This window comes from Mus pahari, chromosome X (assembly GCF_900095145.1).
Source record: "Mus pahari chromosome X, PAHARI_EIJ_v1.1, whole genome shotgun sequence".
Taxonomy (NCBI): domain Eukaryota; kingdom Metazoa; phylum Chordata; class Mammalia; order Rodentia; family Muridae; genus Mus; species Mus pahari.
In genome coordinates, this window is record NC_034613.1 from 33,843,580 (window position 1) to 33,871,215 (window position 27,636).

At 36.5% G+C, this 27,636-nt stretch overlaps 1 protein-coding gene across 2 annotated transcripts in view; it reads right to left on the minus strand.

The window, feature by feature from the left end:
• The window catches only part of Tenm1 (teneurin transmembrane protein 1), a 710,827-nt gene that overhangs the window by 94,617 nt on the left and 588,574 nt on the right, over positions 1-27,636 (minus strand). Inside the window, exons 21-23 of one of the 2 annotated variants that reach the window (XM_021188842.2) lie at positions 22,403-22,652; positions 13,235-13,255; positions 7,704-7,936 (exon numbers count right to left, since the gene is read on the minus strand). In XM_021188842.2, the coding sequence (XP_021044501.1) occupies positions 7,704-7,936; positions 13,235-13,255; positions 22,403-22,652 (504 nt within the window). The remainder of the gene's footprint in view (positions 1-7,703; positions 7,937-13,234; positions 13,256-22,402; positions 22,653-27,636) is intronic. The other variant, XM_021188844.2, reaches the window with a different exon arrangement.

Here is a 27,636-nt window from a genome sequence, read left to right on the forward strand (position 1 = left end):
GGGTGGGCAGGGGAGCAGGGTGGGGGAGGGTATAGGGGACATTTGGGATAGCATTTCAAATGTAAATGAAGAAAATATCTAATAAAATAAGTTAAAAAAGTATTTCATACACTATATTTTGATCACATTCTTTCCCCTTCCCCACTTCCTCCCAGATCTTCCCCACTCACCCAACTTTATGTTTTCTCTCTCCCACAAAACAAAAACAAATAACAAAAACCCAAACAAATAAAAAATCCAGTAAGACAAAAACTACCCAAACCATACAAAATGAAACAGAAATCCCACAGGCCTCCCCTACCCCACCCCATGGAGTCCTCTTTTTATTTTCAATTACTCCCAGGTATGGGGCCTGCCTTGGAGTGTGGTTGATATTTCCAATGGCACACTATTAGAGAAAAATGATTTCCTTTCTTCTGGCAGGTGTTAGCTACAATTAGCTTCTTGGTTAGGGGTGATATTTTGTATCTATTTCCCCTTATCAGAGCTGAGATTTTTTTCTGGTTTAAATTTAGGCCCCAGGTCTTGTGCTTGTTGTCATGGTCTCTGTGTGTTTATATGGATATCAGTCTTGCTCTCCCTCTGATCCAAGTCCCACTCTAGTCCCATTTCCTCAAGTCCTTGGTTCATCATTAATTTCCTATCATTTGTATTTTTTCGCATGTCACTCACTGATGATCTATAACAACTGCTTCATTCAGTGACTATCCATGGGCTATTAACAGTTGATACTGGTTTCTACATCTTGTTTAAGAATGCCCATGGCTTCCTGGATACCGTGTTTCCTTGGTTCACCTTCAAGTGCTTTCAAGGATCTTTTTCTGTCTCTCATTGAATGCCTCTATCTTAGAATTAGCACCCATATTGGATTTGCTGCCCCAGTATTGTTCCTGTCCACTTAATGTGTCTGTAATCTAATTTATCCAAAATGCATATAGCAGATGATCATGTCACATGTCACTTTCAAGTCTTTTGACTATAGGATGAAGTCATAACTTCTCCCTCCTTTGTTTCTGCTATGACCCTGAGATAGCTATTTTTATTATAAGATGTTGATTATTTCATGAAATCTTAAAAATATAGCATTTGCTTTATTAATGCTATGGCATGTCTATAATTTTATTCAGGAATATCATTTTTTTATTTCCAAATGATTTTCACCACAAAGACTTATAAGATACTAAATGAATTTAAGAAAACCACTACTGCCCCACTGCACTGGAGATTCAAAAGCATTTCTCACTTCTCTACTATGCTCTCTTCCTTATAGACACCACTATGGCAACCAGATGTCACTGATTGTTGCCTTCTCATCTTTTCATTAATCATGCAGATGCTTGGAAATGTTAAGAGTTTAGGAATATACCTGAGCTGAACTTAGGAAGGGACAAAAATAACTATTTGTCTCTAGATTTTATATTATCCAGAATCCAAAATTTCCCATAAAGTTAAAATGAGTCATGTGGAGTGCCATGAATATCCTAAAGTCACCTATTAAAGGTGCAAGGATTTAAGAATTATTTCTCTTCCATGGGAAAACTCTTTGTGTTCACCTGGATATTGCCTAAGCCCCACTGGCTTCTGAGGTCAATTTATTTAAATATACACTTGAAAATAGAGATATAATCTGTGGCAAGGTCTAAGAAAACCATATTACATCACTGATTAATTTTAACCCATCCTGTCAATCCTTCTTCACCCTTTGTATCTACTTAGAAAAACATAGGCACATTCAGCTTGTCACAAATGTTCTTTTATAATGCCACCTCATACCATTTCACATTCTGCTTAAGTACTTGGTCATCTATTACATGACTCATTACTTTGAGTTCTCTGTAGAATTAAAGAAAGTTGCAGTAAAAGTAATAAATGGAACCTAAGTTTCAGTGACATCATCCATGCATGTTTTAAAAGCCCCCTTTAAAGTCAATTCAAATTCATATATAATGCTAGGGAATGGTATTCCTTCAATCTCTTTGCTAAATCCCTTCCCTTATCCTATTACATTGCAATATTGATAAGTAAAACGGCAAATGTTTCTTTTTATTGGGATTCAAATCAAAGTGTATCACATTGGAAGAGATAAAGGGTTCTTCCCAGGTGAAGAAACCAGGGACTATCATATGAAATTCTATTTGCAGATGCTTCAGTTTTTTTCTTCATACAAAATTTGTAGTTACTACATTGTCAGGGCATTTAATAAAATGAAGGTTTCCTGTATTGGTCCCTTAAGGAAAATTTGGTGAAGTGCCTAGTTGCAGAATCTTCCACAGAGAAGTGACAAGATTTCCTGGAGACTCATTTGAACAATTACATTTACAGATTATGTAGATGCTATATGATACATCATTAGTACACACTTAAGAGAAAATATAATAGAAAAAGGAAACTTGAGGGGAAACTATTTGTCTTAACTCAAGTTATTTTCTTATGAATACCTCTCCTTAGACTTCAAAGTAGTTTCTAAAATTTGTATACTCCCCAGAAACCCTGAATTTTAGTGGAAAGGTGTGGAGTACAGGATAGTGCTATTCTAGGTTTCTGTCTTTTTCATAGTAGATGTTTTGGAATGAGCTAACTTAGTTTGAGTTCTGGCATTATCACCTATGTACCATGTGATCCTGAATAAATCTCTTATCCTACTTGAGTTTGTTTTCTTTTGTTCAGTGGGAATCATATAATGGGAAGTACACTGCGTAATGGGAATCACAAAAACAAGTGAATTGCGGGGAAGGTCAGAGATAGTGTGTGGAAAATATCTATTATACTGAGTAGACCACATTAGGCACTCAGCATGCTATAGCTATGTTTATTGGAATCCATTAGAATCTGAAAGAAGACGACCCTGAACACTTCAAGTTATATCTGAGAAATTTTGGGACCTTGTGTTAAATTTCATGCCAGCTCCAAAATAGTTAATGGCATTAGTAAGTCTATTTTAGTGTGGAAGAAGAGGGAACTGTGGTAAAGGAATAGTGACTTGTGCAGCCATTCAAGGAACACATGGACATTTACACAGATAGTTTACAAAAATTCAAGCTCGCTTACCTAGAGTACTCAATTGGCTGAAATTTCTCACAAACATACAAAAAAATGGGGTATAGAACTAAACAAAGAATTCTCAACTGAGGAATACCAAATGGATGAGAAGCACCTGAAAAAAAATGTTCAACATCCTTAATCATGAGGGAAATGCAAGTCAAAACAACCCTGAGATTCCACCTCACACCAGTCAGAATGGCTAAGATAAAAAATTCAGGCGACAGCAGATGCTGGCGAGGATGTAGAGAAAGAGGAACACTTCTCCATTGCTGGTGGGATTGCAAGCTGGTACAACCACTCTGGAAATCAGTCTTTCTTCAGAAAATTGGACATAGTACTACCAGAACATCCAGCAATACTTCTCCTGAGCATATACTCAGAAGATGCTCCAACTTGTAATAAGGACACATGCTACACTATGTTCATAGCAGCCTTATTTATAATAGCCAGAAGCTGGAAAGAACCCAGATGTCCCTCAATAGAGGAATGGATACAGGAAATGTGGTACATTTACACAATGGAGTACTACTCAGCTATTAAAAACAATGAATTTATGAAATTCTTGTATCTGGACGATTTCATCCTTAGTGAGGTAACCCAATCACAAAAGAACACACGTGATATGCACTCACGGATAAGTGGATATTAGCCCAGAAACTTAGAATACTCAAGATACAATTTGAAAAACACATGAAACTCAAGAAGAAGGAAGACCAAAGTGTGGATACGTGGTTCCTTTTTAGAAGGGGGAACAAAATGCCCATGGAAGGAGTTACAGAAACAAAGTTTGGAGCTGAGACGGAAGGAGGGACCATCCAGAGACTGCCTCACCTGGTGATCCATCCCACAAACAACCACCAAACCCAGACATTATTGCACAGGCCAGCAAGATTTTGCTGATATAGCTGTCTCTTGTGAGGCTATGCCAGTGCCTGGCAAACACAGAAGTGGATGCTCACGGTCATCCACTGGATGGAACACAGGGCCCCTAATGAAGGAGCTAGAGAAAGTACCCAAGGAGCTGAAGGGGTCTGCAACTCTATAGGAGGAACAACAATATGTACTAACCAGTACCCCCAGAGCTCATGCCTCTAGCTTCATATGTAGCAGAGGATGGCCTAGTAGGCCATCAATGGGAGGAGAGACCCTTGGTCTTGCAAAGATTATATGCCCCAGCACAGGGGAATGCCAGGGCCAGGAAGAGGGAGTGGGTGGGTTGGGGAGCATAGCAGGGATAGGGTATAGGGGACTTTCGGGATCACATTTGAAATGTAAATGAAGAAAATACTTAATAAAAAATGAGCAAACCAAAGTGAAACACAGCACAGCTTCTGACTGCTGACCTTTGGCTGACTGGCTTTGATCAGATTTGACAATGTATTCCAACCTTAGAATGAAGGATCTCAAAACACATTATATTTCAGCTTAATTTTCTAATAGGTTCAGAAAAACAATGAAGTGCCTTGCCAACCAATATTTACCTACCTTACCTTGAGTAAATAGTTAAGGACGTGTTGGAGAGTCTGCCTCAAACTGTAACGTATTGCTTGTTAAAGTCTTAGAGCAGTGGCTGTCAGTCTTCCTAAATGCTGTGACCCTTATAAGATAGTTCTTCATGTTGTGGTGAACCCTAGGCATAAAGTTATTTTTGTAGCTATTTCCTAATTGTCATTTTGCTACTGTTATGAATATCAATGTAAATATCTGAATATGCAGGATATCTTATATGTGACTCCAAAAGAGGTTGCAACCCACAGGTTGAGAACTGCTGTCTTAGAGCAAGCTTTCTTTTCTAACCTAATACTCCTACTCCTCAGATGTACCTTTCCATGTGCTTTATGACCTTCTATGAAAGGGGAAAAAAATCCAATGTCTACTTAAAGCAATCCATTAAACAGTTGCTGCCTTCCTAAGAGGTGGGAAGAGAAGCTGTGCAAGGCAAAATTACAAAGAAATTACACTTTCTTGAGAGACATGGAATCTGCAGGAAAACCTCAAAGGTGAAATTATTAATTAGTTGTACTCTTTCTTAATTTGCACATTATAATTTAATAACTTCTTGCATGAGTGTTCCTTCTATAGAAGTCTATGAAATTGTCCTGCAACATTTCATATAATAAGATTCTCACATCTGATTGCCTGAAAAAGGTGAATACTGTTTAGGTTCATCGTGGAGATAGGAGCTATGGCTAGGCCCTTGAATGTTATGACTGGTCTGTTAAAGGTAATTAATTGATGTGTGTACAGAAGTTCCATAATCTGTGTGAGTTTGAAAATCAGTATCAGAGTATCAAACCCCATTTTCATAGTTGAAGGGAATGTTACATACCTACCTAGTATAAATTATAACTTCCATTTCTCTAAGCAATAAAATTCCCCCATTGGATCTGGACAAATGTTGAAAACATAAGTTTCAGGAACATTATGTAAAAGTTGTTCAGATGAGTTCAGATCATCAACTGTCTGTCTGAGCCTGATATTCTCAGGCTGCTTTGAAAGTGTATGAGATTATGGTAAGGGGCACTTTTGTAAAGCATGACAAGTAAATCAAGATGAAAGAAAGCACACTTCTAGATTTGTCAAAAAGAAAGACTAGGTTTGGTATTAGCTTTAATAGATGTATAAATTTTGGCACTCTAATTACTGACACTTCAAGAGTTCATTCAAATCCTGCTCATCAGGGCTTTTATTGCTTTCCAAGCAGCAAAACCTATGGCAAACCAATTCTTTGCTTTAGTTGGAAGAGCTGAGATAGTCATTCAGTATGTGGCAGGTTGAATGTGGTAGGTGAGATGAGTAGTTTTCAGACTAGCAGCAACTCAGGTGGATGTCAATTTCAGGCACAATACAAGCCTGATTCCTCCTTATTACTTATGCAGAAACCTTTATAATACCCATAAGAGTTTTAAATCTGTATAAAAAGGAAAACCCAACCTGATATATTTTCTTGAAAGATGAGCTGATTATATGATGCACCTGAGTTATTCATTTACTCTTTGAATATTTATTGTGGATTCACTATGAGTGTGCAAGAGGAATTGGCACAGAGAAGAAGAAAAACTTTAGTATGATACTTGGGAGATTTTACATTCCCTTTGGGGATACCTTGCATAAGAATGAGTTATTTAATCGATCAATTATAAAATAAACACATTTGTTGCATTCTTCATCCAGCTTAGAGATGGTAGGGAGATGAGTAAAGTCATACATATTAGATGTAGTTTCACTTTGCAAACTTCTACAGAAAAAAAAAATCTGTGAAAAAACTGGGAAGCAAAAGAAGGAAGAGTATAATCTAGTGTTAATTAAATAGTATAGATCCTATTTAAGAAATTCAGATTTAATGGGCTGAGGTTCGCCAGAAGGGCTTTATAAGAAACACTGTAATTGAAGAACCTGGAGACTTTGAACTATCATAGTAGTTGGAATTTAATTCCAGTATGGCAAATGTCAAATGGCTATAGAGTAACCCCTCAGTATTTGAAATAATAAGTGGCTTTCTAACAAATTAAATATATTGGTCTCACAATGTTTATTGGCACGGAAAGATATTTATAATACATCAAATGTGAAAAGCAGGTTATAGAATAACAATATATCCTATGAACCTACTCATATGATTAAAACATATGCTATATATGGAAAAATTACTAGAATGTCACTGGTGATTTTCTGTATGTTGCATGTATATGTTGATTTTAATTAAAAACATTTTCATCCTTCCTTTTGTATTTTTCTACAATAAGGGTGTATTGTGTTTAATTGTTAATGCTAGCTTTAAGAAATCCCATGAAATGAATACTTTATAAAACTAACTAAAATAAATATGCACACATGCATTCATGAAAACTTAGGCAAAGGAACAAAGAAGAATGAATAATTAAACAGATGAGGTAAATGATATGTGATGACAGACTTAAAACTTGGCCACTCACAAATTTAATAGTCTAAGATGGGCATATGATCAAATATTATAAAGTTATGAAGTTAATTGTGAGACATAGATTTGTTCATCAAATTCCAGGCATTTGAAGTAACGGTTGGTCCCAGAACATAGGAAGTTCATTTTAAAATAAGGCTAAGCCCCCACTCTTTTATCCTAGAGTTGATGTAAATAAAAAGAAAAACTTTAGAAATAATCTAGATATTTTAAAGAAAGAAAAGTTCATTGATGATTGTTAAGAAAAATAGGAATTCTGTGAGGTAGCATTTTTGACAGTGGCACAGAAGGGAGCAGACCTCATTTGATCCAATGTAAGCCACAGGGCAAAAATTGGGACTAGAGGCTCTAGGCTGGGATCAATTAACTCTTTAAGTTCTGGACTGTGTGGAGGTTCTAGAAAATAGCTTAGGATAGGTGAGGGATCCTGGGTGGTAATCCAATGGCCCCCAAGCTGTATTTATTTGGTAATCAGAATCAACACATAGCAACCTTTCCTAACAATTGTGATCACCTAAACATGGTCTCCATGTATGTCATCTAAAAACTTGCCCTACCATACCTATCTTTTGTCATAGACTCTGGAAAAGCTGCCTATGAGAGGCAGAAGGTTGAGAGAGAGAGTACAGCCTGACAATCGCCTTAAAATTCACTGAAGTAAAATGAAATCTGTCATCATTCAAAGCTTGGAGTTTTTAAAAATTAATTTATTAATTTTTACCTCGAGGGCTGTTCAGTGAAGCTTCTGAGGCTTTTCCGCCATCTCCGCAGTGACTTTGGTCAAAGGGAAGGCACTGGTCGCCTGTTCCTGCTACCACTTCAAAATTCTTAGAGAGATCTTTTGTTTCCACGAGAGATTTCAGTTTGTAGACTTTTCGAGTATTGGTGTCTGATAGGTAGAGTGATTCAGACATAGGGTCCATAGCCAGGTAGTACTTGTGTGCAGGGCTTGTGCTAAGAAAAAGGAAAACATAAGTTACTAAAAGCAATTTCTTCAACATGGACCTCAGGTCTTTTATCATAAATGGAAAAATATTATAGTAGGTGAAAGAATTCATGTATCTTCCTGCTTATGTACCAAGGGTCTAGGCACATGTTTGTTTGTTTTTCTAGTAATGGGTCCAGGTATGAGAGACTCCAATGCATCCTGCCAACCTGTAATGATTCTGACATTTCAATACTGTCCATTTGAGAGTAGAAAGAAACAGAAGAGAAAAATAACCCAGGAGATACTTTTTATAGTCCCTTACTTATTTACCAGATGGATGATTGCCTGTGTCACTGTCACCTCAAGCACACCGAATTCAGCACAAATATTCTTTTTTTTTTTTCACTTCCATTCCCATCCCTCATAAACCTACTCCTGTTTTAGACTTTTAGCTTTCTTTGGGTATGCTGCCATTTTCTAGGTGCCCGTTGTCAATTAAAAAGGATTTCAAGCTGAAGGACTGTTGATCTTGAAGAGGTGTGTCAGAGATACACTGTCCAACTTCTAAATCCTACCTTTGAACTAATCAATACTTTTTTGTTGTTGTTTTGATAACCACCATGAACAAAGCACATTTGGGGAAGAATGGGTTTATTGCACCTTATAGGTTAAACACATCATTTAGGGAAGCCAAAGCAGAAGAACTTGGCAAGAAACTAGAGGCAGAAACTGAATCAAAGACTGTGAATGAGTGCTGCTTACTGGCTTGCTCTCTGTGCATTTCTCAGCCTGCTTTCTTATACAGCTCCAATGAACCTGCCTTGGGGTTGACACTGCCCACATTGGGCTGGGCCCACTCTCATCAATCATCAATCAGAACAATGCAGTGCTCTCAATAGACAGCCTCACAGGTCAATTTGCTGGAGGCAAAAACTAACCAGTGTTCATAGTCACATGTTTGTGTACATAGATTCATCTTTGCTGTCTGTCACATAAGTAGGTGTTTTTGAAGTCACATCCATTTTCTCCATAGTGTCTTCATAATCATTCTGATCTCTTGTTCCCATAGAGATGTACCAAAATTTTGGATGTAGTACACTAATCCTTTTTTTTTTTTTCATCTGTTCTCACATGCTTTCAGTGTCTTTACTCAGGCAACTTCTCATGAAGGAAGCCTTAGCTAAATCCTTTATATTGGATTGTTTGCACAATGCTTAGGGAGAATACATACAAATTAAATTACTTGTTCTAGTATCAGTGTTCCCTGCTCTAATAAACTGATGGAGCTAGCAGGAGAACAACAATTTCCTATTTATTTCTAATATGTTTAGTGCTGAAAGGTCTGCTTACTACCCACTAGTCTTATGCCAGAAACCATCTGTCATTCTTTTACGAATCCTATCATTTCTCACATGTATGGGACATCATGTTTTTGTTTCCTTCTATTTTCTTCTGCAGTGTGTTTCCTTTACCTCTACTGTCATTAATCCAAATTCACATCATCTCTTACTGGAACCTTCATAGGTGCCGTTTCTATGTTGTGTGCTTATTTATTAGTTCAGTAAAATGCACCTTCTAAGGACCTGAAATGTGCTCAAGAATTATGCTATGGTCTGGAGGCCAGCTTGTGTGTAAGATACAACCGTTTCCTTCACAAAATTCACAGGGTAGTCAAGGTCAACTGATAAGTAAGCAAGGTATGATGGCTCTCATAAGTCAAGTAATAGTGAAGAAAATGTGAGAAGGAAGGATGATGAACAGATAAGGCTTGTAGGGTTTGGGTTACTGCGTATTTTTTTTTTTTTATTGATTGAACTCTGTTTTATTTAGACTCCATTAGTTTGTTGTTATTTATTAGTATCATTTATTATTATTATTAATCTAAGATCATTTTCCCATGCCAAGCCACCAAATTATATTTAGTCATCATGTCTTCTTAGGCTCTCCTGGCCTGTGGCATTTTCTTGGACTTTTCTTGTTTTTTGATGACTATAACAGTTTTAAGAGTACTTGTCAGTTGTTTTATTGGAATTTTTACTGGAATTTTTCAAATATTTTCCTCAGATAGGAGTTGTGGCGTTTCTGTGGAACAGTGTCATTTTGACCAAATTATATCTAGATTGTAAATGATCAGTAAAAATTTCTCCCTGCCAGTCTTGGCATGGAGCTTCTGATGGAGTCATTTCCCCTTTCTATAAAACACAAAACAAAATAAAACAAAAACAGAAACTCTCATTCTGGAGTGTCCTTTCTGAAAGGGAGTAACTATTCACAGTCAGGACTTAAGGGATCCTGGAATTGCATCCTACCTCCTTGTGAGTAGAGCATCATATAAATTATTATTGTTTTTGGATGAGTAGTTTATTTTTCTCATTTATTTAAGAAAACTATGAGTAATTTACATCAGTATGGGCTCTATAGACTTTTACTTTATGCCTGCATCAAACAAAGCCTGAGGCTATTTGGTGTTGTGTAAGTTGTCCAAGTTGCTACTACTAAGAACTCTTTCTGTTAGATTATATGCCTCTTTTCCATGCCTCAGTAAATGTTTATTATAATCACTACCAGCACCACCATCCTTATTATGTTAAGACTTAATCACTCTGTCACTTCAAGAATGTTCTAGACTCTTCTTTATTTCTTCCTTCTCCGATATTAGAATCAGCTATTTTTGGAGGGCAATGGCTCTGTTTATTTGGAAATGGTATTAAAAAGCAAAACTGCATTGCTAATTCTAAGCACTGATTTTGCATGTAACCCTCTTCCTAAATACACTGTAAACTGCTTACAAATAGCATATCCACCTCTTTGTCCTTGTTGTCAAACAGTGCCTGAAAGGTTATTGCTCTTTAAGTAAGTGCTGAACAGGAACTGGACTATATGACACAAAATAAAAACAGGAGAGACTTCAGGCTTTGGGTACTCAGCAAAAGAAAGTGGAGGTGTGAGTGACATCAGAAGAAAGAGCTCTTTTAAGGACTGGCATTCTCTTAATTGTGATTGCCCTCTGATCTTTTCTATATATGTTAATAATTATAAAGCTAGCAAGGGCAACTTTGAAAACTCAGTTTATAGTTTTGTAATGGAAAAAAATTCAGATCCTATTGGAATAGTTGATTTTTTTCTACTTACCTTCTTTGAGTAAGATAACTCAGTAGATTCCAGGGACTTCTTCAACCCTGGAACTACCGTGACAGGTGCTGTAAATAAATTGTAAAGGGTACCACCACATTCTAAAAGAGTTTTGGCAGCTTTACCAGAAAAGCATCTCTGTAACAAAGACTTCTCAAATAGGTGGTTGAGTAAAACTTTTTACATATTTACTTCCATTTTCATCTTCAGAATAATATTTCTCCAACATACTTAGATTTTCCTAAAGTAAAGGATGGGTTACAACCTTTCCTGGAAATAATCTTTACTACATGGGTAGCCACTTTATGGAATTTCAACTGAGCCAGATTAATCATGCTTTGTTTAGGTAGGGTCCATGGGCTATTTTTCCAAGGGAAATGTTATTCGTACAAAAGTACTTTGGAGTGCATTACACTCATTCATTATTGAGTATCTCCAATGTGCCTGTAAGCTAAGTTAGAATTAGTATTCACCTCAAATTTCAGCTGGGGAAACCCAGAACCATAGGGGCCTTGCCCCGGGTCACTAACAGTTCTGTGACGTTACTAAGATTAGATTAGATCACATGTGAATATATGTGCAAAATGCCAACAAAATACTCTTGATCTGAAGGTGCAAAAGATAACCTGTGTTCTACCTTTTCCTAACTGTGGAACTTGTCAGATTTTGTTCAGCAAGGCTGTTCATCAACTTTATGTGCTGGCTTTTAGAAAAGGGAATAGCCCAACATATCAAATTCAAATTTGATTAATGTTATTTTCTTGACAAGAATATACCCTGTAATGATATGCAATTTCCTTCCATTTCCCAAGTAGACTTCAGCTACGTTGACAATGGTTTCTTTGTGCTTTCTGAAAACATGCAAACTCGCTGCACTACATTCCTATTTGCTTTATTCCTTCATGACTAAGTGCTTATCAGTTTGACAGATGTGAGGATTTCTTTTGTAACCTGGGTGTTAGACTCACTGTGTCACCTTCTGGTTAGTTTTATACATAAGTCATGCTCTTCCAGCTAGCAGTGAACACATCATTCATACCACTGAAAATTACATAGATAGTTGAATGGCCAGTTAGTGCTTATAATTAATAAGACACAATAGTTTACTAGTAATCAAATTGGCAACCAACTGAATTTGCTTACAGAACCAGCTATGCCAAAGTTGCAAGGCTGAAGCTGTGCCTGAGCATTCAGAAATTGCCAGTCCTTTAAAACCCTGCTAGTGCTATTTTGATGACAACTGATACTTGGGAATGAACAAATTCAGTTTTCTCCTTTGAAATTGCAGAAATTTTGAGCAGTTGTGACAAAGGTACTGCACAAATGAGTTGAATAGAAATCCTCATCACTAATTTCAGTGCTATGTGGCCTTGTTGGTAAATGGTCAGTTTGGAGCTTTTCAGTTAGTTATTTTAGTGAGAGAAAATAGAACCCATTTAGTTATATCAAAGGGGAAAAAGGATGTCATTAAAGAAAGTTATCCAAGGCAAAAAAGCAACTCTCGGTTAGAAAAGGAAGGTCATCATGGTCACTGCGTCTTAGTGTAATTGACAATTATATTTTTGAGTCTTGAGAGAAATACCATTGCAACTTAAAAACATTAAGCTGACTTGAACTTACGCACTCATTTGTGATATTACCTTAGGGAAACATGATGAGACTTTTGGCCTTACTTTCTCATGACATACTGAACTGTCATCTCTCATTTATCTTATTTTCTTTTCTGAGTGTTCTGTTCCTCCAGAAAATTCCTACTGAATATACTGACCTTTTTCTGGAATACACTTACCTGAATATAATTCCCAACTTTCAACTATTTCTTTAACCTTATTTAAGAAGCAAATTTTCACGTTTAGCACATTTTTTGTTGTTGTTGTTGTTTTGTTAGAGAATGGCTTCTTTTTTATTTTTTTTATTATTATTTTCTTTATTTACATTTCAAATGCTATCCCGAAAGTTCCCTATACCCCCACCCCCACCCCTGCTCCCCTACCCACCCACTCCCACTACTTGGGCCAGGCATTCCCTTGTGCTGGGTCATATAAAGTTTGCAAGACCAAGGGGCCTCTNTTCCTTCCCAGTGATGGCCGATTAGGCCATCTTCTGCAACATATGCAGATAGAGACACAAGCTCAGAGAATGGCTTCTTAAGGAAGAGAATCATTAGGCAGATGTCTGTGTTATTTGCTTACCTATGTCTGGTATCTCTGTTTCTAGGGTGCACAAGGTATCCATGAATAGCAAGTGAAAACAAATAGAAAGTCATCAGTATCATTCAACAAGAGAAATCTCAGCAGACACATCAATTCCTGACTCAGCTTGTGGCAATTAGAGAGACGTCATGAGATCATTTAGTTACTGTAAAGTTACAGTTGACACACGCCTTCCATGGTTCTCCTTATAAGGTGGTGTCAAAGTTACATGTCTTGATTGGTAGGTAGGTAAAGTTCTAAGACAATTAAAAAAAGCTTCCTTCTGGACATCTGCATCAGGACTGGACTCTAGCATATGTGCAGTTTTCTGGAAGATCTCTCTTGTCCAACTAAACCAGAATCCTGACACATGGAAATAGGGATTGGGGATTTTATTTTTAATAAATTCAGCTGGTGATTTTGATGCAGAGTTTAGATTTAAGAACCACTGGGTTTGGACATTAAAATGTATCCACTGTAAAGGAATATTCTAAGTTTTAGTTTGATACCCGTGACTCCTCGATGAAAATGTAAGACCATTGGATCTTCCTATAAAGGCATGCAATGGACAGGCATCCCAACCTCAACTCTAAGCCACTTATCTGGCCTCAGAGACAAGGTATAGATATCCTTTTGTACAATCAATGACAGTATTTTAAAAGGTCTCTTAAAAGTATGGGAGTTTTCTCTTCATGCTGCAATATTGATCTGCCTAGTAAGATGTCCCAATTGCTGTCATAGTGTTATGGCAATTATGGAGGTAACCAACCACTTTCTGATGGGTATGAGATATGTTCCATAGAAAGGATTTCATGCCTGATAAAGTAAACCTAGAAAAAGTCCATGACAATGGAGATTATAGGTCCTAGGTAGAAACCCACAGTTGTTGTTTTAAATGGCTATACTGCCTTTTAAATATTTATGTTTGTATCTTTAATTTTTTCTGCTGTCAATTTTTGTTAGAGACAGATCTTTCTGCAGTGGGTAGTAGTTAATACAAAGATTCATATTTGGTCAAAGTACCAAGAATACATGACTACAAGTGATCAGCAGTGAATGAAGTATTTATATTAATCTCCACACACCCAAGGCTCAGGGAACATCACAGAAGAGTTGTCAAAGGAAGTCAGAGTTATAGTTGAGGGGAGGGGCTGCGAAATGCAGACTTTTGACGCGACATGGCTGCTTACACATCCACTAATAACGCCTGCAGTTACCTGCACAATACTTGAACAAAATCAAGCCAGTTGCACTTCCAGTATGAATTGGAGAGGGGTCCCAGAGAGGCCCAACCTTTGGCAGAAGAGCTGTTGTTCAGGTGTTGTGCAGGTCACACTTCCAGTATGAACTGGAGAGGGGTCCCAGAAAGGCCCAATTTTTGGCAGAAGAGCGATTTCCAGTTGATAGTATCTGATAGAGTGAAAGTCACTCTACTTTGCGACATGGTTGCTAGGAAGTTGCCCATATACCAGTGGATGGCCCCATACATATGCACATATATGAGCAGCAGTGTTTGGACTAGGAATTATTAACAACAACAAAATTGGAGTATAAGGTCAGAGAGAGACAAGCACTGGAGGAAGCTGGAGGAAAGCAATAGTAGATGGATATGACCAAAATAAATTATATAAATGTATGAAATTTTCAAATTAAAAAAAGAAGGCTTTCCTTTAGACCACAATAGAATGTCCTTAGCATTGAAACTGTTACATCAAAACAGCTTCAATAAAACATCATGCACATCAACTATTAATGCCTTATGTCTTCCAGCCATCCGTGTTGCGAAGGGCAACTGGGGTGGGCAAAACTGAATTGCCAGCCATAAAGAAGCAGAACTTTTAGTAAGCACTTCATCTGATAGCTTCTTGACACAGGGCATTGCCTTGAATGCTCACTGGGTGATGTGGTATGATGTTTCTCATATGAGGGGCTCACTCTGTGTGTAGACCTGACTTTAGGTCAAGTTTGCCTGGAAATAAAAGGCTATAATCATCAGTGAAATACAGTCATTTTAATTTTAAAATCCTTTTATATCTGTCCCCTAGGTCACTTTGAAGACATGAAGATAATAAACCTTTTATAAAAAAACAGGAAATGTTCTTTTTTTTTTTTTCTTCAAACGTCCGGGAAGAAGAAAAGATACAAAATAATTTCACTTGAAATTATCACCTAAAATGGATTCAACTCTCTTAAAAAGCATCTTTCTGAGATACTAGCATGGCCACAGGTCATACTCCACTGGCTCTTCTGTTTGCTTGGCCCATCTCAAAAGGGTAGGTATTCTGTAAGTTGCCACAAAGGTCAACCAGTAAGAAGCAGAGCTCTGATTAGAAACCTGGCCTCAGGCTTTTGTGAGTTTTTTTCTTTGCTTCTTGGACATTGTTTTTGCAATTTCTATAAGATGATTGCTGGAGTCAGGCTCTAATCACTGGGACAAAGACAATTTTTCTAAAGGATTCTAGTTGTAAAAATACTAGATGAACTTCACTGCAATATGATTTCACCCACAATGGTTTGTATTTGCATGGTATAGCAAGAATTATTTGTATGTCTACAAAGTAGTTTGAAATTCTTAGGTGATGGCAAGGAGCAGAGAGGGAGACAGTTTGTTTCTCTCACTGTTGCTTCTGATCCTGCCAACAATGTCATTGTGAATTTGGAAGATGTCCCATATTATGCAGAGCAGCTTCTCTCATTAACATCTCAGAGAGAGGAAGTGAAAATGATGGGATTTATTTCTAGTGTGTGACCTTGTTCTGTCTTAGAATTACTTTTAGTTAAGGATTTAGGATTGAACTACCACCAAAGTGAACCTGCTGTCTAGCTATCAGTGAACTACATACTGAGCTGCCAGTGTGTGAACTCTTCACAAATGCCAAGGCTCATCAGTGGCCATTACTACCTGGTAACTGACAACCTTGAATTTTGTCTTGAGTTAAGAAAAGAGTAGTCACAACTCTTTTGAGAACAAGGCACACTCCTAATGAGAGGATCTGTGAATTAGTCCTTGATTTTTGTTTCAGTACAAAAATGATAGTGAGGATCATCTAACTCTTCCTTTTGGATTTGAAAGAAAAATATTGAGATGTGATTTATATGCCATAAATTTTACCTTTGTAAAACATGAATTTCAGCATTTTCAAACACAACCCGTATGATAAAGCAATTCAAGAGTAAAAAAGAAAAAGAAAAAGAAATTCTGTACCTATTTGCTAACTACCATTTTCCCATTCATTCCTCCTCCCCTACTTTGTCCCAGGGACCACATGCCTTGATTTTGTCTGTATGGATTTGTTTATGCTGTATTTTCACAATAAATGTAATCATACCATATTTGTATTTTTATGCTGTATCCTTTTACTTTACATGTTGACCCATTACTTTTTTTTTCTTTTTTAGATGTGTGTGTGTGTGTGTGTGTGTGTGTGTGTGTGTGTGTGTGTGTATTGAAAGATAGGAAATAGGGACCATGACAACCTTACAACAGGTCTTTAGACTTATTGTCAGGGGAGTCTGAGTGTCTTGCTTGGTGATGGCTACAACCTTCTGCGCATTCTTTACTGTCTTCTCAAAGTCTTTCCTTATACCTAGCCAGAAACAATAGACTTCTTTCCTATCTTTCTGTGTCTTTCTTTTCTTTATGGCTTTAAATCCACATATGTCTGTTACTGAGTTTAGAGTTCCAACAAATATCATCTCAAACTAGCTTCTCCATTGTTATGGCTATGTTCCAAATTATTATTAGAACTTATCTTGTGTTTTAAAGCTACTGTCAGCATATGAGATTAAACTCAGGTATGGGATAGCCAGCTATTTTATCTACAGGCAGTGTTTCTAGTATTTGTAGTTCTAGTTCTTTGAACAAAATGGTGGTTTGTGGCAACATCTCAGCTATTCATAGAATTCTTCAAAGCTAAGAATCTGTTTGATCCTTTAGAAGAGTTTCTTTAAGTTTCAGCACCCCTCGGCAGGTTTAACTGCTCCTAAGTGGGTGCTCTTCCAAGTCTCTTCCATTTCCAACCAATGACAGGAGTCAAGACCTATAAGCAATGTAAGAAATATTAACTAGTCACTGAAAAAGAAATAGTAAAATATCTAGAGAAATTTTCATATCATGTTGACATTTGTTGAGTCCAAATTGCTCAAGGTACCAAGATATATTTTCTAGCCTCTTATTTTCTTTTCTCTTTCAATTTTAATGGAACAACAAAATAAATATCTTGAGAATAACTGAATTTTGAAAAAATAGAAGTATGAGGTTTCTATAAAGAACAAATCACTTCCAGTCATACCTAATGGTTTTTCTAATAGCTTTGTAAAATTAGAAGAAGAGAAGTGAGCTAGAGTATATTGCATATTTGAATTCATACAAAGTATTTGGTAGGGTGTTTTCTATTTTTACTTATCTAATTATCCTTATTAGTTTTAGGAAAAGCAAAATGCAACCCTGAGGCTAACCAAGATCAAAGGAGAAAAGTAGCAGTCATAATGGATGAGATATAGTTGAACATTGTATGTGAAGAAGAGAAAGCTCAGAAATCTCAGACACTTAAATTTATACTTGTGAAAACCTTTCAATAGAAGGAAGTTATTTCTATGATTCTTCAAATCCTAGAATCTGCTAATAAAGAGATACTTCATGATTAAATTTATCATAAAGCAAGATTCTTTTTTCTTTATTTCCTTCTTTTTCTCCCCCCTCTATTTCTTTTACAAATATATCTAAAGATGAAGAGGTATTTAACTATCTATTGAAAGTTATTAGGTAAATTATAAATGACAAAATGTGAAGCATATCCTGGATATGATATATTCATAGATTCTTCTAATAAACATTAAATTCTCAAATCTGTTACATAAATTTTATACTAATAAAATATGCACATATGTATTTGTGCATTTTACACACACACACACACACACACACACACACACACACACACAATTTAAAACAATAAGCAATTCCACAGGGAAATCAAGACTCAAACTTTATATCTTAAATTTGATATCTTCAGAGGTCTTCAGAAAATGTGATTTTGAAACACTTGAGTTACATAATCTTGTAAGCTTCAGTTCTTTATTATCTTACTTGAGACTTTCATTAGAAGAAAGCATTAAGAATCATATTTGTAGACCAATTCTACAGGAAACCAGGAAAGGGCTACTATAGACTTAAATAATAAGTAATGCTTTACTTGGCAAATTTTTAACAATAAAGGTATCATTGACCATTTCTTTCTTGTCCTGTTCAGTTCATGAGGAATGGCTATAGCAGACATGGGAGATGACTGGGCACCAATTAAATGAAGTGATTACTGAAATCAGAGAAAAGAAAGCCCAGAGGAGGATGGCTTAGATTGACTGGAATAAGATTAGAAGACTATATAGTCTTCCAATCTTTGAAAAGCCAAGAGTAATCTGGAATTATTAAGTATGGTCAAATATGGAATAAAAGGATGGAAGAGTGGGAAATATAGGAGTTTTCCATTCGGGATAAATTTCATGTCTTCCCCCAAAGTCATCAAATACTGAGCTAAGAATGATCCATATATGGATCTCTGTATGAGACATGTAAATAGATGTTTGAAGTGCAAAGTTGGATTCAATTTTACATATAAAATGGTAGAAGACAGAGTAAATTATATAGTGTATAATCTGGGAGTCAAGATATAGGAGAGTTCTCTGCCCTTTCTATAATAACTTGATCATGACATTGTTCCTCTATTCATAATTTTGAATATAATAAACATAATCACTATGTCAGTCTGAATTTCCAAGAAAAAAATATATCCAATGAGCTAAAATAACTAATGTATTTAAAGTAGGAAAAATTGAATTAACTGACTTGAACACCACCACCAAAATTGGCATAAAATTAAGTTTCTATTTAAGCATAGTAGAATTTAATAAACATTCTAGTTTGAAAGTTAGATAGGCCTTAATAAAATTACCTTATTTCTTCCCAGAAATGTACATCTAGGACAGTAATAACAAATATATAAAGGCACCAATGATAAGCAAATGATTTAATTTATATACATAAACTACTAATCAGTATAGACTCTTTAAAGTGGTGTGTTATGAGATTCTTAAAGGTAGGAGTGTATGTTTCTCTGACTCTTTTGCTTGCTCTTGGGACTCTTCCTTCTCCTACTGGGTTGCCTTGTCCAGCCTCAATATGAGGGTGTTTACCTTGTCTTATTGTATCTTGTTTTGTCCAGTTTGGCTGTCATCTCTTGCAGGCCTGCTCTTTCTTGAAGGGGAAATTGGGGAGGGGGGGGTCAGTGGATTTGGAGAAGGTAGATTAGTGGGTAGGATGAATGGGGGGAGGGGATGTATTATATGAGAGAAGAATCTATTTTGAATAAAAAGGTGATTGCTATAAGAACTACTTTAGTTTATGTATAAACATGACAACATGTGTTGACATGAACTGGTTTGATGATTTTGTCTATAGTCAAATAGGGACTTATTTGATAATGTATATTTAGCTATCCTATTTCTGTGATGGCCAATCAGAGGAGTTTTAGACTTGAGAAGGACACAATAAGTCTGTCTCTTATTTAAAAGGCAATCTTAAGCACAACTCATTACAGGCTGGTGGGAGCATGGAGGGTAAAAAGGAGGTAAAATGATGCCATGCTAAGCCACGGGAACAATTTTGGGTGATATATTCTTTTTATGAAAGAGTACTTAGCTTGATGTAGATTCTCAGAGAAACCTGAGTCAGACCAAAACTGTTAAGAAATTTTGTAGGATCATATCTCAAAAAAGCCAACTAGAGTGATAGGCTAAGTAAGAAAAACAGGGAGTGTGACTTCATATATGTTCATGCCTCTGCACTTTGAAGACCGATGTGTGACAACATGTTGTGGAGTGAATACTGGAATGCAAAATGATACAGGTTTTGGACAAAGGAGCAGAAATGAATTTTTTTACACCAATAGAAATCACTTTGTATGTAGATGTCAAGATATTTTATACTTTAAATGACTTTGTCTTGAAGGCTACAGGGTACTTTGTATTAAAATGCAAATTTGCGAATTGTTGAGAATCCTTAACTGTGAATTTCATCGATGAGAGTGAATTGTTCCACCTTAGGTAAATTTACACTTAAATTACAAAGGAAAGGAATAAATACAGCTTGGAATTCCTTCTATTAATATAATTTTTGTTTTGTTTGTATAGACTTTAATAATTTTCTTTTAATGAAGAAGATATGTAGTTATTCTGTACTGTAGGCATTTTATAGGAGTAACTAGACCATCTCAGTAAGAATAGGATTTTTACTATCTGACAGCCTATATGTTGAATGAATTGCTCAGTGTTTCTATCCATTTGACATCATGTTAATAAAACACCCCTACGATTATGCAAACCATGTAGTATATTCTGTAAGTAGTTTTCAAATCCAGGTGTGGAGCTATCTTAGACTTCCTGTTGACTTTCTACTGATGCCCAAAGAGATATACTCCTAGAAATGACAAATCTCCAAGATTTCTGACATTGTGAAGCCCATGAATACTTGATCAGGTTAAGGTGCTAAGAATTAGTACCCCTGTAGACGTTTTGGATGTGCTTTGTCTTTACAAAGTCTTAACTTCACAGTCTATTTTTTATTAGCCAAGGGATTTAGCAGCTTTCTTCCATATGACAGCATTTGCAATTATAATTAAGAAATGTATTAAAACTAGAGTGAATTAATGTGGAAAATGGATGGTAGCTTGGGACTACATTTCCCAAACTAGGTGTGAAAGAATAACTCAGTTTGAGAAAAGGGAGGCGGATTCCAAAGCAGGCATGGAAATGTGAAAACCTTCGAGGAATGTCCAAGTAAATTCAAACATTCACCACAGTGAACATAAGTGGTAAATGAAAAGGATGCAAAGCATCTAAATAGACGCGGGTACCTACATTTGCTTTATAATTTGTTGTCTCCATCAGTTACTATTTTTGACATCACTGTGGTGTTACTTGAAGCAAAAATTGTATGGAATAATTCAAAAGGTGACATCAAAATCCTTTGGAATATAGAGAAATTTAGCCTTAATTTCCAGAGTCATGTGTCATGGATAAATCTGCCATAACAGATTAGAAGGAAAGCTCTACTAATTTTCTCAGGAGTGAAGCAGTTGTCTTTATTCCTAATGGGATAGGAATATATGCTTTCTCTTTTGTGAGCTCCAAAGGACATATAGTTTGTCTTATAGCCACAGAAAGGGAAGAAGTAAGCTGATCAAGCCTTGGTTGATTTAGTTGGAATCTTGATGCAATTTCAGGACATAGCAGAGCAAAATGGTATAAATTCTTTCAAAAGGTATTAACATTCTTTGTATTCTCAAGAACACACTTAGAACAGAGGACAGAAACCTAAAGATGGACACTTTAATCATCACTGAGTTATGCTTTCAAAGGTAGAAGTGTCTCCTTCTTTCCCTGTGATGCCATGAGAAAACAGACTTCAATGTTCTTCTATATTAAATGACTTCAAAAGGCAGGAAAGCACCTTTAAATCTGGTGATACTGCTGCCAGCAACAGTGGAACAAGTAACTTTATTAGCTTGACAGTGGCCAGCATTAAGCAACTTATGCTAGTGCTTGGAGGTACTAAAATTCATGCAGACAGGGAAGCCTCACATTCAGGGATGACCAGATTTCCCCGCTCTGCAAATCACCAATTTGAAGATTACCCCTCTTCCTCTATGTTTTGAAAAAATAAGTTTTAAATTATAGTTTCATTATTTAAAACAATCTTTTAATTTAAATATATTTGGGGGCTTTTAAAAATTGGAATAGAATTACATCACTCTCCCTCTTTTCTTTCCTCCCTCCAGCCTTTCCTCGCTTCCTGCCCTGGAACCATCTTATATTCCTTCCCACTCTTAAGCTAATAACCTCTGTCTTCATTATTATTATTGTTACATATGTGTACATATAAATGTGTGTATGTATATGCACACATATATACAAATACAACTTTCTGAGTCCACTTTTGTTATTTGTATATATATGGTTTCAGAACTAACCACTTCTCATTGGACAACAAATAGGAGAGAAATTACTCCAAAATAACTAAGTGTTTTTGTTGACTATAACTTGTTTCTTCACATGATCTTATTCTTTTTTTTTTAAAAAAATAAACAAATATAGAGATAAGAAGAAACTTACCTTAGTTCCAAAATGCTAACAGAGTTTCCTGAAGGAAATATTCGCCTTACAAAATTGAAGTCTCCAACATACACACTACCATCAGGACCAGAAGCTAAGGCGACAGGAGCAAAGAGTTTGTTGTTGTGGGCTGGACCATTGCAGTTAGTGCAGGCTACACTCCTTTGGTGTCCATTGCCCATTATGGTAGCTATGACTGGGGGCTGCTGGGAAATGAACATATTTTCCCCATTTCCTTTATGAATAATTCCTAGACACAGTAAAAAAGAAGGAACAAAAATTAGAAAAGTATTTGCTAAACAAATCTCTTGCCAAAAGTTAAGTTCTTTCGGAGTTCAAAACAGGAGGGATCTTTGGCCTTATGGGAGAATCTGAGAGTAAATCATATTACTATTAATTTTATTTAAATGCATAACTATAACAAATAGTGGTATAACACTTTGCCTCAGTTTGTCTTTCTGTGGAGTGGGGAAATGCATAGAGTCTCTGTAATACTGATTCCAAACTCTATAATAAAGTATTTGATAGCTTTCAATGCTCTCCCATTTATTCAGCCCTGTAGATTTGGTGTGACTAATTTTTCATTTTTGGTTGGCTCTCTTGATGCCTCATTCTCATCTGCCTCACTCCAAATTATACTCAAGATGCAATTTGTCCAGAAAAAGAGAATCTCCATTCATCTTAACACTGACCTGAGTAAGACACAATCAGGATGGTAATGTGCTTACATGAGAAGGAAAAAAAATCCCACTGCTACACTGCACTTCAAAGCTATACTAAAGAGACTTGAACTTTCTATGCCTGTCGATCATATCACACTACATCATTGCCAAAACTAGAGACACTGACTTATGAAAATGTTTTTCAACCATTCAGTTCAGGTAATTACCCACGACTTTGGATCCCATCAAAGTTAGCCAAAGTTTTCTTCTGTCTGGAGTCTTAACCCAAAACACACTTAAAAAAAAAGGTAATTCTTTTATTACATTTCAAATGTTATTCCCTTTCCTGGTTTCCTCTTTGAAAGCCCTCTTTCCCCTCCCCACTCTCCCTGCTCAACCAACCCAACCACTCCTGTTTCCTGATCCTGGCATTCCCCTATACTGGGGCAGAAAACCTTCACAGGACCTAGGGCCTCTCCTCCCCTTGATGACTGACTAGGCCATCCTCTGCTACATATACAGCTGGAGCCACAAGTCCCACCATGTGTTTTCTTTGACTGGTGGTTTAGTCCCTGGGAGCTCTATGGGTACTGGTTAGTTCATACTTTTGTTCCTCCTATGTGGCTGCAAACCCCTTCAGCTCCTTGGGTCCTTTCTTTAACTCCTTCATTGGGGGCCCTGCAACACATACTTTCTTATTAGACCTTTTGCCTTGGAAGCTCTACAGCTACCTCAAAATGAAAAAAGGGTTAGAACTGAGCTCATTGTAATTTTTATATCTCCTACCAAACTCCTCCCTTCCTCTCTCTTTAAAAACTGACCCATGTGCATTGTCTCTGGTACATAGTTACCTAATTTGGAAATCTGGTCATCATGATGCCTCTTCACTTCATTTCATTCTCTAAGCCTAATTAGTAATTCCCATTGAGAGTACCTCCTTAAATGTACTGAAAATTTCCCCCTGTTCCTACTATTACTGCCTTAGTTCAGTTTTCCTGATCTTCAGGTATCCTCATCTGCAAACCATTGTCCATACTCCTGGCACAGAGATTATTAAAACCTTACAATATGTACTTATCCACCATGGAATAAAGAGTGTATTCATTATTGATAAGGCATACAAATTCTGTGTTGGTTGGCCTTCTTATATTCTGTGAGAATTTTTTCTTTCTCATTACATTTTCTCATATCTGGTCATAACCAAAAATGTATAGTTTCTTTCACGCTCTTCCTTTCTGCTATGATTTTGTGTGTTATTGTCTCATATCCTGAATTCCTTCTTCAGCTTTGTCTGACAGAACTAACTTCAGAACTCACTTTATGTCTTCCCTAATACTCCACCCAGGCATAATTGGTCACTCTCCTCTGTGTGTGCCCGTACTTTGCTTTCCATAGCTCCTTTGTAGCACTCACCACACTGTATGATACATTTCCCCCACTTCTCTATCTTCCCCATTGTAATATGAATGAACTCCTTGAAGGCATGCCTTCTGTCTTACTCCTTTCTATATTTTTAGTTCCAATCTCCACGGCCAAGTTTTTATAAAGTACTCAGTAAATGCTGAAAATAGGCTTTGAGTCTCTTGTAGTTTCCTTTTTCAAATCTCAATGATTTTGCAAACCTGCTGTGCCTGGGCAGAAAATCCAAGGACCATGTACTGCTGTGCTAAATATCACAAGTCAGTCCAGAATGAGTCAGGGCAGGTGAAACATCCATATTGTGAGAAGGTATGAAATGTGTCAGATTGAGAAATGAGTTGATACAGTTATATTGTATGCCTTTATTTTCCCTCTCTTGTTCCTTGATATCTATATCCCCACACTATCTGTATCTGTTATTCTCCCTAAATGCTTCCTGAAATGTCTTCTCCAGTCCTCTTCCAACTTCCAGCTCTACATAAGAAACTATTGATCATTCTGAGATCAGAACATTGCTGGTACAAATAAATAAGAACATAAAATATGCATGTCAAGGCACCAATATATTCCTATAAAGGGAATTTCAGGAACTAGAAATTCCATCCATCATATGGTCTTTGGATTTCACATTTAAATATGTTTGTATTCCCTCCCAGGGTGACTCCAGCTAGCTTTTCAACACATGATTTACAAGAGTAGCTATAAGTTTACATTCCACCAAACTGATCTTTTATTACAAAACTGTGGGATAACTTTATGGTCACTACCTTCTTATTAAACTGTTAATAACTTTATTAGTAAGGACATTTCTGATGATTTAGAATAATTATTTCAATATGATTAATAGAACCGAATTTTATTTCCCTTCAAAACCATTTAAGTGTAGGGTGGTCAATACTGCAATTTTGATGAAATGGGAGGAGGTAATGGAAACTGTAATGACATTTGCATAACATCATTGAAAAGAAATCGACTGATGATTGTCAGCTGAATATCTGACCAATGAGAGAGTATGATACATTCGTTAGTAATTGAGGAAACCACTGTTTAGCATGTCAGTACTTCAGCAATTCGTGATAGGGTCTACTATTCAAAAATCTTTCCAATTATTGGCTTGGAAATACACGATTTACTATTAACATCTATTTTCACAGGTAGATCTCCATTTTTTATATCAATATAATGGTATAGTTAACAACTGCCCTCAAAATGACATGTTATTACCAGGCTCCTAGCAATTTAAAACCTAAAGATGGCTATTCTAACCCATTCTTCTAAGCTTGCAATTCCACAACTCCCCTTTTCGATTAGAAAGCCCAGTACTCCATCAAAAAAGAAGAATGATTAAAGGAAATAAAGCATAAGGCAATGTACTTTCTGATTACATCTCTACAATTGATGTCTTGCTTTCATGCAAGGTACTAAAGTGCCCATGTACTGAAATTACCATTTCTGTTTAAAGCTGAAGCAATCAAAACAAAAATGGGCAAACCCCTTTTGTATTGCCCTGGAAAAATAGATCATTTTGAAGGGTGTTTTCGTTGTTTCAAGAATCTGTTTAACCTTCCATTACACAGAACCAGACCATACCATCTAGCAACAATGATTTAACACCAATTCTTCTGCAAAGGGTTGCTGTGAAAATATTTTGTTTATGTTTCTGGAAATTTTGATCAATTACTGCTGCTTCTTTTCTAGTTTATTCTGCAATGCATGCTTGTTTTGAAATGGGACAACACACATTATTTATATGAAGGCCACCTTCTTTGGGATTGGTTGTCTTAGTAGACAATGAAATATCACTGAAGGTGATACCTTTTCTCCCCCAAGTTTACACTGTTATAAAGTAAGCACATTTTAAAAACATTATACTCCTACCTTTCTGCTACCTTGCTCAAAAGTACTCCTGAAGCTTACAAACAAGTTTAAAAATAAGATTCCCATTGGAAGCCAGTGGGTGGTGCTTTATGCTGATTTCAAAGGAGAAACCATTTTTCAGACTTATGACCAACAAGAGACACAATACATATTTCTCTAACTACCTGACTGAGAGGGGATGAACACAAAATGGAAGAGATGCCAGTGTGATCAATGGCACTTTACTTCTTCTCCCAGTAAAACCAATTGTTGACAAACCACTGGCTTTTCTGGAAGGCTAAGGGAATTTGTTATTTGTGATAGATAATAATGTACAATTAGTATTGTGGATTGTTCTAATTTTTTTTGACAGTTAACTCCCAGTAAACACTAGAGGATGTTAGAAAATATATGGTTAATCTCTGTAATGAATAATAATTTTATAATATGTACTCTGTTCAATCATCAAGGGGTATATTTGGACGTAGCATTGTTGAAAGCCATGCATTGCTAGTGTTCTTGTCACCATAAAAGTAGAAGCTGTCTATGTACCTCAGGATGAGCATTTACAACTGTTTCTGCAAAAGCAGTGGTTAATTGTCAGTTAAATATAATTGTGGTCCCTGAAATGACAAATAGTCTGAATACAGTGCCTATTGGAACCTACCCAATGTGTAATGATTGGGGAGCCAGAGAAAAACTGAAACCAGAGTGGCAGCAGACATCCAATCTAATTATAGGTGCCTTCTTAACCAGCAAGAGGAAATTGGAGGAAGAGAGATTCTTGTTTCTAATCTACTATCTGTCTCAGATCAAAAAGGCTGGCTGCCTAAAGAGTTCGGCTTTTTCGTGAGAGAAGCAGAGTGGCAGAATTTGGAAAGACATTGTTACTGCCCTAATCAGTCAGAAAAGATCATCTGACCTGAGGGGGAAGAACATTGCTTTCTAAATCGGTGTTCCATGTTCTGATCTTCGCTCCCTTGCATTTATCATTCTTGCTTCTGAAACTGCCTTTGTGGGTGGGATTTTTGACTTCAGAAACACCCTAAGACAGGCATTTGTATGCAAGGTCAAGCTGAAAGGCACTGCCAGGGCTGCCTTCAGTTCTATTTCCTGACATGTGGAGCCAGTTCTTGGTGAGAGGCACAACGCTTCCACACAAGAGATGGTCAGTGAACAAATGTCCTTTGGAGGAGAGGGAAGAAATGATCCAAAATAGTAAGGGTTCCTTCTAATTAAAAATGATCAGAAAGGTCGAAACAGAGAGCATATTTAGTGAGGCTGCTAGCAATGCAA